At 40.0% G+C, this 14,693-nt stretch overlaps 1 protein-coding gene across 3 annotated transcripts in view; it reads right to left on the minus strand.

The window, feature by feature from the left end:
* The window catches only part of usp31 (ubiquitin specific peptidase 31), a 52,376-nt gene that overhangs the window by 15,497 nt on the left and 22,186 nt on the right, over positions 1–14,693 (minus strand). For all 3 annotated transcript variants that reach the window (XM_088613009.1, XM_088613008.1, XM_088613007.1), the window contains 11 exons: positions 12,352–12,487; positions 11,461–11,608; positions 10,915–11,089; positions 8,505–8,616; positions 8,006–8,100; positions 7,594–7,671; positions 6,398–6,527; positions 4,064–4,183; positions 3,236–3,461; positions 2,200–2,358; positions 803–955 (listed from right to left, as the gene is read on the minus strand). In XM_088613009.1, the coding sequence (XP_088469135.1) occupies positions 803–955; positions 2,200–2,358; positions 3,236–3,461; positions 4,064–4,183; positions 6,398–6,527; positions 7,594–7,671; positions 8,006–8,100; positions 8,505–8,616; positions 10,915–11,089; positions 11,461–11,608; positions 12,352–12,487 (1,532 nt within the window). The remainder of the gene's footprint in view (positions 1–802; positions 956–2,199; positions 2,359–3,235; positions 3,462–4,063; positions 4,184–6,397; positions 6,528–7,593; positions 7,672–8,005; positions 8,101–8,504; positions 8,617–10,914; positions 11,090–11,460; positions 11,609–12,351; positions 12,488–14,693) is intronic.

Genomic DNA, 14,693 nt, shown 5'->3' on the forward strand with positions numbered 1-14,693 from the left:
CTCAAGAAATATCACCTTCAGTATTTCCCCAAACTCAGTCTGAAACCGAAGCTATACTGCTGATTGTGTGCCTGTGTATCTTTCTCATCCCACGCATCAGGCACCAACACCCATTGGTTCAGGCAGAACTACTGAGCCTGAAAGCACAACAGAACAGAGCTTCTGCTTTCTGCTTCACAGATGGGCTTCTGTGTGACAAGAGTTTTCCCCTCTCTTGGTCAAAATGGCGAAAAGATCACAGAGGTCCTTCCTGTGACAACAAACACAGCACAGTGCACCCTCTTACCGAGAGTGAGCCAGTGAGGATTTTGTTAGGTTCCATGGGGTTTTCATTTGAACAAAATATTTGTCATGATCTAACCTTTCAGAATTGGGGAGTATTACTGCAATAACACTCACACTAAATAGAAATCAGGTCAATGCTGGATGTATATAGAGAATAACAGCACTGTATTTACATTAACAGTGAAAACATAGTTTCTAATATTTGTTAGGAGATGTCAGGCCATAGACACCACACTACACAAATATTCTGTCTCTAACCTTCAGATCTTAAGATGTTAATACACTGCAAAGATCAAATAAAGATATTGCACAAGGAGTTAGTCAGCTTGATATGTCAGACTTTGTGCAGCATGAACCTAGATTATGAATTAAAATGACCAAGAATATTACAAGCATCTGTCTGAAAAACAATTTTTAAATGAAGAGATGAATTCATGGGCCGCGGTTAAGGGCACATTTCAAACCACTGAAAAGACACACAATGCTGGGATAAATAACGTGCTTGTAAAAACCTCACCATCGTCTTCGCTGCGGTCCCCAGTGAACTCCACCGACTCGGACAGAGACGCCAGGGACGTGCGCCTTGAGGACGCCGCCGAGGCCACGCTGGGCTGCTTGCTGCCTGAAAGCCTATTGACCCAGTGCTCGCACAGAGAAGAGCTGGTGGAGCCTGCAGGGGGCGACACAGAACACACTCAGACAAGGAGGGCTGCTTTGGTAAAACAAGGCACTGCAGTCGCTCTGAATGAGGAGAGGAGAGGCAAGAGAAAGAGGGCGAATGGGACCCTGATCATCAGCCAAGTAACGATTAGAGGAAGGGAAAGGCCAGAGCACTCAAAACGAAATCCAGTTCTAAGGAGGATGGACTGAAAGGATCTACATCTTTTAAGTCTCAGCAAAAGAGACAGATTTGACGAAGGTTTTCAATGTTTTTTAAAACGTAAAGATTAACAACAGTAGTTATTCCACATTAAGTTACAAAAAAGAAAACTGGCATAACTCGTTAAAAAAAGTTACATTTTTTATCTTCTCTGACATAGAGAATCATCAGAACTTGGAAAGGGTTATCAGGGCACAAAGGGGAAGCAGAATTGCTAAGATCTTAAAAAAAAAAGTTACTATAGAAATACTTGGTTGTACATTGACATTTACATTGGAATTAACATTTCTTCCATTCTCCCATTCATTTTGTAGAGTACATTAACCTTCAAAAGAAAGCGTAAATGTGCATGCAATTGGCCATTTTCTTTTTAGTTAGGTATTACTGTAGATTACAGCCAACCAATTTCTGCTACATCTGCGACAATATACAGCTAGGAAAGTTGCCGAGCAAGGGGCTGTACGGTTCAGGTGCTACCTGCCAAAAGTGCAGACAGCTAACATGACACTGCCAGCATTTGGTTCACAGCATCTTATTATTGCTCGTGCTGTTGGTGCAACAACTGTGATTGTTTTCAAGCCTCTTGATGACTGCCTAGGGAAATTAATCCGCTTAGTATCTCCCCGAACTCCACAACACGGCATCACATTGGTCCTGGATAACAACCGAGACTTTGCAACTTTACAAATCCAAATATGAGCTACATTTCCTTTCCTCAATCCAGTGCAGAGAATTGGGAAGTGTCATTTATTTGCAATATATCATTCAGATGATCTAATGCCACACACAGAAGAGCAATCTGCTTGTAGAGTACATTAGCCTTCACATGAAAGCATTAATCTGCATGCACTCGGCCATTTTCTTTTTAAACAGATATTACTGGAGGTTATAGCACTCCAATACTTAATCCAAAATCAACGAGGTGCTGTACACAGCAAGAGAACTGTTGCCCACTGTTACCAAAAACTCCGTTAGCAAAGAGGAGGGTTACATAATACGACACAACCAGCTACTTAAGACACAATTGTACCTACCAGCAACTGAACTATTAGCAGACCAAGATGGAATTGTGGTCCTCCTCTGATAAAACAGAATGTAAGCTGTCTGTTTGCAGACTTCGTCTTCAGATATGGGCTGAACATCGCTGTCATCAAAACAGTACCACTGTCCATCTACTGAATTCTTACAATAGGCTGCAAAAAACAAAAAGTCTTAGTCTCAAACAGAATATCAGACTCACACTGAAAATAGTAATGAATTACATATTTCGTGTAAATAACTGCAACACAGAGAGGGGCATCTGTCTCACTTCCTACTGCTTCTGAGAAAAACCCCGGGTTCTAGCCTTGGCAGGACAAAACATCAGTCACTTAGAATATAATGAAATAATGCCGAAAGAGAAAGTGAAATAATAAATGGATCAGGTACATTTTTGTTCTAAAAAAGCAAACAAATTACATTATTAAAAGGTCTTTCTTAAGCTCTATGTTTCAGAGCATTGTCTTGCTGTAAAAAAAAAACTGTATTCATGATTATTCAGATACTGTCTAGTGACCATGAATTTAAATGCTTTAAAATCACAATTCTGCAGTACAATGTTACACACACAAGGGTGTAGCACAATCTTTCCCACAGAGACATGAAATATATTGAAACCACAGCACAGTTAAGGACTTCTGTCAGCAAAACTGCAAATAAAAGCAGCAAAATGCTGTAGCTTATACTACTTAATTATTTAATTCAAAACAGACAAAATATTACTAAAATCTTATTATAAAGAATTTGTACTCTAGCCCAGTTTATGTTTTTACATACAGTAGCTGATTTTTCAAGTAATGCATTTCTGAAACGAATTTGTGAAACATATGTCCTTTTAACACACAATTCTGCACAGAATGCAGAATGTTCTGTACCCGTGCAGGGAACCCCGAGATGCTCTGTACCTGCACAGGGAACCCCGAGATGCTCCGTACCTGCGCAGGGGAACCCCGAGATGCTCCGTACCTGCGCAGGGGAACCCCGAGACTCCCCGTACCCGCGCATGGGAGGGAACCCCGTGACGCTCCGTACCTGTGTAGTGGCCCCCATGCATGGTTCCATGGTGATTGCACACAGCATACAGGTCATACAGGTAGTCTTCAGGATCCCTCCCAAGTCCATATGGCCGACGCCAAGGAGACCAGTGGGAAGGCAAACTCCAGCTGCTCTGACTCCTCTTCACCACATGGGGCGTCATGTCCAGACCCATCAGGGGAAACTTCACCATGTTCTGCATCTTCATCCGCCTGTCACCTTCCTGTGCATGGACACAGCAGCAGTGAACCTGATTCATGCCTCCAGTAATGTAGCAGCCTCAGTCCTGCTTGCAGTTAACCAACAGCAGTACGCAGGCACAGCGCAGTATATTCATCCATCTTTTTAAAGTCATCCTTCCAGCAAATTCATAAACCTGTTTTTAAGCTAATGTACAATATTATGTATGTTTAACACGTTACCACTTCAAAAGCCTTTAATTAAAGCATGTAGTATTCAAGGTTGCTGATGTGACAAAACAGTAAAGCAAGCAGTAAATACACTCCAGCCAAAATATTAGGAACCCCCACCTAATATCGTGTTGACAGTCTGCAAGCAGAAAAAATGTCTGGAAAGGAACACAGAATGTGTTTCACAGGGTTTTCAATTCATGCATTAACCAAGCACCTTTAACTAAAGATGCAGTAAGGAAATAATAAAGGGGACTGAACTATACAATCCATCAGCCTGCTACAGGATTGAGACCTGAGAGCTTTCCACAGTGGAAGTCTATCATAGCCTCCTGCCACAGACAGTCAATTCCTTTTGCAAGGTGGTCCTAAAAATACTGGGTGGTGAATGTAAAAGCATTTTCTCTTGTATTACCTGTCTGAACCTCTTCAGGTGTATGATGAGGACGTCGGGGAGGGTCCAGAGAGACAGCTTGATGCTGCCTTGCTGAAGCTGTTTACAGTGAGGGCACCGCCAGGCGTCATCAGGAGCTAGCTGCAGTGCACCCGGAAAAGATCCAACAACTAATTTAGTCCTACAGTATGCATTAATAAATTATTAATACAGTAAGCAACTTTCTTTGCTTCTTGACTGTTTTAACACCGAGGTCATGTCATTGGATTCCTTCCATCAGTTATGGAAAACCAATGCTGTAACCTTGTCAGTTCATTAAACAATGACTAATTTTTCATCTTCATATCCAGAACATTTAAAATATACATTTATTACAATTACTGTAATACAAATATACAATAACAATCCAACTGAATAATTGAAACAAACCTGAAGGTAGATCAACAGAAATATAAAGTAATAAATTAAGCATTTATTAAATTCATGAAACATCTTAAACAGGCTGCTGCTGTGGGTGGGTGACCAGTAGGTGGTGCTCATCACCCCAGTATTTACAAACCATTGCTTAATTACAGAGACCAGAGACACTTTGATGCAGGAGACTCTCATGAGACATGAAAATTGGAGTGCTGATTACTTTGCCGTTGAAAGTCCCAAGGCACCAAGTGACAAGGCACCAAGTAACAGCAGGGGTATAATCCTGGAGCTCTGCTTAAATTTCACTCTTAGCCTCAGTGCCTACAGAAATGCATGAAGTGGGTCCGCTTTTACAGAAATGCTTTTAAGTCATTATTAATATCTGGGGCTACGAATCAGTTCCGAGTTCAAATCTAAGTGCTCATGATAAAGCATTCCAAAGCGTTAATGTCAGTGCTGCAGCAAATGAAATTCAGCCCATTGTTTTTTTAGTCACACAGCGAGCACTGCTCATTGCAGAAAGTCACCACCCCACAAGGATGAGAACCCCCTGCAGACACCTCTTGTTAGAAAAAATTCCATACAGAAAATCAAACCAGCAAGTGTCTGGGAAGTGGGCAGAAACCCACACGAGCAATATCCCAATATCAGACTCGAACCCAGGGCCTTGGGAGCTGTGAGGGAAGTATGCCAACCAGCATGCCATCATGCTAAACTGTAATTGTGACCTGTCCCAAAAAAGGTTGCAACATAATCTGAGAAATGGGCATGATGAACAAGATGTTCTTTAAAGTTTCTGTATGCTTAGAGCATCAAGTAAAAGATACAAGTCCTTACTACAAATAAAGTCAATCCTTCATGGACTAATAACTAAAATCACTACCTGGAAAGACAGATCTAACTTAAAAGGCTGCCATATGTCCTCTACAGTGAAGAAAAGAGCTTAGCACGCTGCCTAACAGTGGGAGCTATTTTCAAACAGAAGCTTTTTATCAAGTCAATAAAATGTTGCTCAGCAACCAACAAATTTCAAATAAGGAACAAACACTGAATAAACTTCAACAAGGTAAAAAATAAATTCAAAGAAAGTTTTTATTTTTTGCAATACTATTATAATATTAGAATATGTTCTCAGTTCCAAAGGTCTCAGGTATCATGAAATGGGGGGACTATGTATAAAAAGGGCTGTGATTCCTATATGGTTCACCCAATATACACGTAAATACCCCCGAATTAAAGCTGACTTTCTGCACTTTAACCTCATAGTCATTGTTTTTATTCAAATCCATTGTGCTGGAGTACTGAGCCAAAACAGAATTGTGTCACTGTCCAAATATGGGCATTCTATTCTAATTTCCCACTGGCCTTTACCAATCATGGCTTACTAATAATCCCCATCTATGGACTGGCTTTATCACTATAGTGTCCTTCCCACCGATAGCTGGTGTGTTGCGAGTATACTGGTCCTCTATAGATGTCGTTGCATCATCCAAGTGGGGGCTGCACATTGGTGATGGTGGAGGGGATCTTATTACCTGTAAAGTGCTTTGAGCAAAGTGTCCAGAAAAGCGTTATTTAAGTGTAAGGAACTTATTACTATTACTATTATTCTTATTCTTATGTATTTTGTACATTTTGTCCCATGCAATGTAATTCAGACAGTGGCTTTGTTACCTTAGGAATGCACCCTTGAAGAGAGAATTTGCCCCGATTGCTCCAGCCCATTCAGCTGCTTAACCAGACACAAGCACTTTCATGTGATAATGGACTACAGATTCTTTCCAAGCAAAGGTTTTGGACTGTCCGTCTGTTTAATATTATCAAAAGCCAGGATTATCTCGGCTCACTCATGATCATCTTTAACCAATAGAGAACCTGTGCCTTCACAGAGGTGAGATCAGTAGCCTCACTGGCCTCCATCTGCCCGTGTGATCCTACCTGTTCCTCTTTGGTGTACAGCTGGAAACACTGTGTTAGGGTGCAGGCCTGCGGATGGTGGTGCTGTTCCCTCTGTATCCGCACACTCTCCGCGTCAGGGATGTACTCGTCTTCCGTGTGTCCAAACAGACTGAGGGAAAGCATACATTGCCAAACCTTGAGTATACATGCAATCTAGAAAAAACCTAAACTGATCAATTTTTTCTCCCATCAAAAACGCTTTTAAGAACCTGAAAGGCCACAACACTCTACATACAAAAATAGAGCCGGAACCCTTTACAGGCATGTCAACCAAGTTCAACTTCTGGCTAATTAATGTTATTGGAAGACAATCTGAGCAAACAGGAACATTTGCCATTAGGTGAAAGTATGGACATCTTAGAAATATGGATGTCCTTCTACACGACTTCACGCTGTAGTCTGTTTTTCAGTGTTTTAAGTGGCACATCAGTCATAAAGATATTACGCGCAAAGAGGTATATGCAGGCACACAAACAAACAGAATTTAGTTTCATACTGAAAATAAGAAGCAGTAAATCGCACAACATTCTGGTTACAGAACCTTCTACACCCTGAATGTATTTCGACAGATGAAATGTTGCATTTATCATCAGCATGGATTGCAACTCCTACTTGTTCCATTTCTAAGAAGAAAGGTTACAATCAAGAGGCCATCATCCAGGTAAATCATAACTGATTAGGTATTGCTCCTAACTAACCCTATGATCTTGACCAGCCATTTTCTGAAGAAAACCAAGGTGTCAGCTTCAACATGCCTTGGAAAGTTTCTTCCAGACACGCACAGTCCTTCATGTAAGGAAAGGCCTTATATTCTCATTCATGACCGACCTTCTGCAAATCAGACATTTATTGCACACTCTAATTCAATGTGTACTGTTTGCTATCTATACTGCAGGGATCTGAGACAAAAAGATGTTAATTAAAAGTAAGAGCATAAGAAAGGACACAAACAAGGGGAGATCATTCTGCCAATTTGACAGCTAGTAGTTAACTGACCTCATCCAGCCTTCAGGAAAGGAAAGGCTTCAACCACTGGCTGGTAGCTTGTACCATTCTCCCCCACCCCAAAAATGTAAACCTGAAACATTGCCAATAGGACTGAAGCATTTTTATTTTTATTTATTTTATTGTATTTTTGTTCTAACAAGCACGATTTTGGAGACAGTGTCACTTACTAATCCTTGGTCTCCTTGTCCCATTCCACAACTATCTTGATGTGTGGAGGTCCCCCTTGTCCACAGGATTTGTACGCCCTGTATGCAGGAGAGATGAGAGAGTTTTGAGCCTCTTGCTCCAGCAGCAGGATGCCTGCTACCAGGAAATACATATCAATCAGCCACACCAGTGACATGACTGGAGTGCCATTGGGCACTTAAGAACAATTACAGGGGAGAGGGTACCTAGCGGCACTCTTAACAGCTAGCCAGTAGAACTCAGCCTTGATCTTCTCGCAATAAATATGTTTTGCAAAACGCTCAACAGAGTGCACGTTAGCAATTCGCACAGGGTCTTATGTCTTGTCAGACTCTTCAAGAGCCACAGCCAAATTAAAAAATCCTAAAAGTAAGAAAAATGGGTAAAGGATACCTTTCCACAGTAGGGTGACACAGAGGCTGCTCCTCTTGAGGTAGAAGATATGTAATCCCGACCACACCAACCACACGCAGGCTAAAAGGACCAACCTTTAAATAAATAAACAGTTACAGGTGCATATAAAGATTCTTTTTAGTACATACTAGAGAATCACAATTAAAAAAGGTGCAAATTTCACAACTTAACAGAGTGAAAAAAGACCAAAATGTACACCTTCTTTCATTTAAATACAGACATTATCGTGCGCAACCACTTTTTAACACATTTGCCTAATTTTTGCAAAGAAAAATTCAAGTTCAACTAACTTCCTCAAAAGGCAAATGCTTTTTATAGACTCCATAAACAGCGCAAATAAAATGTCAACTGAAACCACCTTTAAAAAGCTAGTAAATATTAATTGAAGGTTCAACTAAAATATAACGTGAGCTTATTTCAACCATAATTCTCAAGAAAATTTCCTACACGTAATGCAGATGTTGGAATGCCGTCTTACCTGAATGTACACTCCTGGCCTTAACAAGTGTCGCATCTTTTCCAAAATTTCTTTCTGGAGGACATCCCAGGTCACGGTTCGCTCCAGATAGAGTACAAAAGGATGGCCAAACCTGGCAAATAATTATATCACAGGGATTTATGTCATCACAATGACACTGTACCCCACAAAAACCTTACTTCTTAATAGCTGTAGTCTGTTGTCTGTCTAATCACTTTTAGAAATTTGAGTAGGTAACTGCGTCAGCATGCAAAAGTTATGCATTTCCTAAAAGTTAATTCCATGCTGAAAGGGAAAAAAAAGAAATGCAATATTCTGGCTGCGGAGCGTTCTTCAACTCTTCTACTTTCAGCATGGAATAAACCTTAACATACTTTATCCATGCTGACGCAGCTATTCCGAGATTAATTCTGCAATTTCCCTCATGGGATTAATAAAGTATCTATTAAGGATTGAGAAAGATCTTTTCCTAAAGGTTTATTCCATGTCGAAAGGAAAAGAAAAGAAACGCAACATTTCAGATGTAGGGCTTTCTTCATGTCTTTCTTAATCCTTAATCTTAGATTCAGCCGAGTAAAACACGTGGCAAGAGACCTCCAGCGTTCCTTTCTCCCTTCTCCCTTCTCCAGGCCCAGCTACACAAGTGCAGCTCACACACCAGCAGGCAGGTCAAGTTTTAACAACCAGCTAGTCAACAGGAGGCCCAGCAGAAGACAGGGCAACTGTACCAGTCTCTGAAGGCAGCCGCTGTCTAAATTAACAAGATCACCTACAACTGGATCCACAGGAAAGAGTTTTTTTTTTTTTTACTTTTAGTTATCTGAAGAATTCAACTTTTGCATTTTTTTAGGAAGAGGCACTCTGAGACTGCTATTTAGATGCCGAATAATTTATTTTGTGGTAAGAGAGGATCTAAAGCTTCATATACATATGTTATCATCAACTGAGAGTTACAAACAATTTGCAGGACAATGTGTAGATCTTTACCAGATTTACAAGAGGTAAAGTGCTGCAAAAGCACAGTATAGACTACTCTATGAAGTAACTATCTAGCAATGTTTGACTAAACAAATTACTACAGATACTGAGATGTAAGAGTAGGACACATGCTTTTCATTAAAGCTGATTCAGTAAATTATTCTCCACATTCAGCAGTATGTAATTACAATGTTATAAATTCTATCTCTCACCACTTAATATATTCTTAAGTTCAAGCATATGGTTTTAATGTAACTAAAAACTGCTCTGAGGCATGGACTTGTCACCATCATCGAAAAGGAGCCAAGAAAGCAAAAAACATTAAAGGATTAAATTCAAAGGTTGAATGAAATTCTGAGTGAATCGCCCAAAATACTCAGGAATTGCTGTCCAAAGAACAAAATGTCTTCAGTAAACAGTTTCTTTGAGAAGCAATCCTTTGTTTTTTGTAAAACCACATTAAAAGATGCATTTTGAACACTGGCCAGTATTCCTCATAATACAAATCCTCCTTTGAATCTTTCTGACTTAAACACAAGGAATCGTATGTTAAAATTGATTATTTTTAATTTGTTTTCTAAAAGATATAACATCTACAATAGTTCAGAATACACAAAAACAGCATGGCGCTAGTGTATTTCTTTGAAGGCTTGACTATGATGTGTTACCCAACTCAAATTGTACCTGATGTAAAAAACCTGTGTCAAATGCCACAGATGGCTACTTTAAAAGTTATTATTCTTAATTTATTTGGCTGACACATTTATCCACCGTTTACATTTATACTCTATACAGCTGGGCATTTCCCCTTGGGGAAATCCGAGTGCATCTCCTTTCTCAAGGGTACAGCGGCAGTGTCTCACCTGGAATTCAAACCTACAACCTCCGAGGTTTGAGTCCAGAGCTCTACCCACAACTCTGTACTGATGCAATGAAATTAACAAAATTATGTAACTAAGCGCAGTACTAAATTTCTGATCTGTTATTATGTAACTAAAATCTGACAAACTATCAGAAACTGACAGAAATCCTTTGACTCACCCTAAAAAATCATGTTATTTAGATTTACCAGTAGACCCCCCTAGTGATTTAAAAAAAAATCATTTCCTGACAGGTTACTTATGCTCATAGGCACCAGAAAACTGCTATGTGCATTCAATTTATAAAACTGATTGCCTGAATGTTACTTTAATTATAAATTTAGAATTTAATTAAATTGTTATACAATTGTTGCTGAATATTCTGTTTATTCCCTGGTAAAAATGGAATAATATACACAAAAAAAGAGTGGAATTAAAGAGCAGATTACTGATCACTTAAGTTCTTCAAACTTCGGCAAAGAAAACAGATGACCAGACCCGTGGAGCAGCAGTCCCCGATCAGGGGGGATATTCATGTTAGAATCCCGAGCTCCACTCGCACATGGTGTTACCTTCTGCCCTGGTGTCCTGTGCACGCTCTGTTGCAGACCAGCAGGATGATCTTGTCACTGCTGGCATTCTTATTGGATGGTAAGACAGGCTTCACTGCTCCTTGCATGAATGAAGACGTTCTGCTGTTGTCGGTGCCAAACTTCAAGTTGTTCTGGTTTAAATTTCCGTGTAGGCCTTGAAAACAGTCATAACTCACTTGAACTGGGACTGAAGTGAAATACTCATTCTACTTATTGTTTACATCCAGACATAAAGATTTGAGTTCTCTCAACATAAATGGAAAATAAAAACTATTCCTATGTGTCACTGCTTAATAGTTTCTTCACTGTATTCATAAATAATACAGAGTGTTTTTTAGGTACTCAGCATGATTCATTGAATTACTTAATGCTACAAAACAATGGTGTAACAGAACATTTTGAATCAAACTGGAGGACAAGCCTGGTCATTCACTCATCAGCTGATCAATACATCTTACGGGGTTTATAGAGGTATGCAGCACTTGGAAAGGTGAAGCACAGTAGGGGAGAACTTAAAAGGTGTACCTCTTTGAGAAAGAATGGTTTCTGGTCTAAAGATTTCAGGGGTTTCAAATGCGAAGATGGAATCACTTTCTTGGATAATCTCAAGATCGTCATCGTCGTCGCAAAATGAGCGATGAAATCCATCATAGTACATCTCTGTCAGAACAATCTGCCAAGTAAAAAATTTACAATGTTGGGTGGCAGTGCCAGATTTCAGAACACCGATGTTAATATGATAATATGTAAACAACATTGGTGGTTTCCGGCTGGAAGGTTTACAAACGAAAGGCCATTCACTCAGCCTTGTTTTGTTGCTCACAGCTCATCTGTCTTCCTTCCAAAAAATGAGAAAGAAAATACATAAAATAGGGCTGAACACTAAAATTCACCAGAGTGATCTCAAATAATGGACGTTTATGACAAGCATCAATGACAAACAACTAAGCAGATAAAAATAACTTTCTTTCTTTCATCGCAAACCTATTGTTATCCCATGACACCACGAGAGCCCAGTGCTGTGACAAACAGGAACATCAGACACTGAGCTGAATTGTTCATTTCCCACAATGGGCACCAGAGAACAAAAGGCTCTCTTCATCCAAGTGATCAGAGTGATACTGGCACACATGCCCACAGGACAGGAGAGACCTGTGTCGGTGTTGCAAGAGCAACAGGCCCATGGTGAAAACCTTGCATCATCCCTCTGAGATGATAATACCTTAAAATAGACGCAAGAATCGTCATGTTTTAATTAGCCTTACGAGGTGCCCAAGTTACTTGCAGCAAAAAAAAACAAACTTATGAACTGTGGTGGTTCGAGAATGTCATCATCGTGATCATTGTTGTTGTTTTCATTATTACGTCAGTGTACTGGTGCATACCCCCAAAACAGTCAACTGAATGTAAACGTACCTGGTCAGTGGGGATCTTGGTTTCACGTGAAACAGCCTCTCGCAGTCTAGAGACCGTGCTGGACAGAGGCACGGCCACACCGATTCTCATACAGTGGGAACACTTTCCTTGGTAAACTACAGTGACATACAGAGGCCTGAAGGGGAAGAAGAAACTGATGTTAGCAAACTACAGGCTCCTGTCAAGCTGAGAGGTTTCCAAATAAATCCATTATTATAAAGTATTACTCCACACGTAGTTGTTAAGCAAAGTGCAAGTTTAAAAAAACATTGCAGACATTCAGATGCCTGTACTAAAAGATACAATTTTTTAACTAATTTAATTTGTCATTTTTAATGCAAACCTTTTGGGTACAAGCATTATGCTTTAATGTTTAGCGAGAAAACTGAATTTAAAAAGCGCTATCCACATTGTTGAACCAGTACCACAGCAACAGCTCTTCACACACAGAAAAGCCCAAGCACTTCCTGTGGGTGAAAAGTCACCAAGGACAAAGGTCATATCCCGATCATCAGGCAGAAAGGTACTGAAACAGAAACTCGAGAACTGTGGACTAACTTATTCAATTAAAACTATTAAATTAGTTACGGAATGAAAAAATGACAAGTTCCACAAAATAAAGGAAGAAAAAATGTGGGAACATGCAGCAATTTATAAGAAACATACTTAATTCTTAATTCAGACTTAATTCATCCCCTCTGTTTCTGCATGCCTGAACGAATATCAATTTTCATTTCATCAGATTAACAGCTGTGTGCGATAGGGGAAGGTGAGCTTTCTGAGAATGATGCTAGTTGAGTCAGACTGAACTGTAACAAACACAGCACTTCTGGAATCAGGCAGAGATTGGGCGACAACTCCCAGAGACAATAAGATACAGACAGCAGCACTTCAAGCAATCTTTTGCACTCATTAGGCCAGTCGTAGAAAAAGAAAACAGGGATTTCCACAACTTCATATGGGAGTTAGGATTACTGGTTATAAATAATTCAAAACTAGAGCTAGAGTTAGCAAGAATTAAGGACAGAAGGAGAAAAATTCAGGAAAACTATGAAGAGTGCCCACCTCAGTTCACAATTTACTGCAAGATATCCACAGGTGGCTGATGTTAAAGGGGAACTGCAGTCCCACTTTCTCTAACGTTGGTAAATGTTGGTAACAAAATTATTTAATTGTACATATCGAGAAATTTTACCAATTTTGAATTAAGCACAAAATAGTGAACTTTGTGAGAGTACTATATTATCTAAATTTTATCGCAAGCTTCTTGTCTCGCTACAGGCGAGAGCTAGAGTTCCCATGAATTGTGACTTAAACTTGCCCTTCCTGTTCACTAGTCACTGTAATGACTTAAGTGATGTATGTGCAAATAAGCACAGGTTGTACAGCAGACATTTCATCGCAGAATCGTTCCAACATGATCTGCAAGCAGAGTTAACAAGTAGTATTTGTCGGCCAAACCATCTGAAATTCGAGAGCAATATTTCTATTCGGTTGAAAAAGACGTATTCACAAGCCTGTTTGTTTACAATGTAATAGTGACGCTTCATGGTACCGGATGTTTTGTTGCCACGTTCTGAATCACAGAACATGGTGCTGCTGAACAGACCTGGGAAAAATTAATCTATTTTGTGATGTGAATTAGAGGTTTACAAGTTACTGTGTACATTTTATTTTTAACGTGGTTTGAAATGCACTCCTCAACGCTGACTCTTCCTAACCCTGAAATATAAAAAAAAATCGCACGGCACTTCTTCTTTAAACAAAGAAAACATTGAAGACACACAGTTACAGGGCATGAGCTTCCAGTCACATCCATCCATCTACCACCTTCATTCGACTTCAGAAACACCTCAGTCTCGGGAATCTGGCACTGGAACAGCCATACACACACAACCAATTCCACATGCCAAGAGATATAAGTGCGGGAGCAATAAACTGAACGTTCAGAAAATCAACTGTTGGTTTGGAGACAATTTTACCTAACACTTTCACCTCCGAGAACTCTGATTTAGCCTTGCAAGATTCCTGTTATTCCAATATTCAGTATTCCACGCAGAATCAGTAACTGCTGGAGCTATCTACTACAGACAGGAGGGTGAAATCGGGAGGCCCTAATGAGGACCCTGACGGCATTCATCGTGAGCTTGTGAGTTTTCACCCAGTTGCCACCCTTGATTCGCCCTCCAAGATGCTCCCACCACTGCCAGCGACAGCAACGTGGGTGACCGAAAACCTGACCGCTTTTCCACTGCATGAGAATGGCGAGGTCTTTGGAGCCGCGAAATATATGAAAAAAATTAAACAAAAAAAGCAGATTGTTAAATATAATAGTTTGAAAT

This window comes from Lepisosteus platostomus, chromosome 19 (genome assembly GCF_059453375.1).
Source record: "Lepisosteus platostomus isolate fLepPlt1 chromosome 19, fLepPlt1.hap1, whole genome shotgun sequence".
Classification (NCBI taxonomy): domain Eukaryota; kingdom Metazoa; phylum Chordata; class Actinopteri; order Semionotiformes; family Lepisosteidae; genus Lepisosteus; species Lepisosteus platostomus.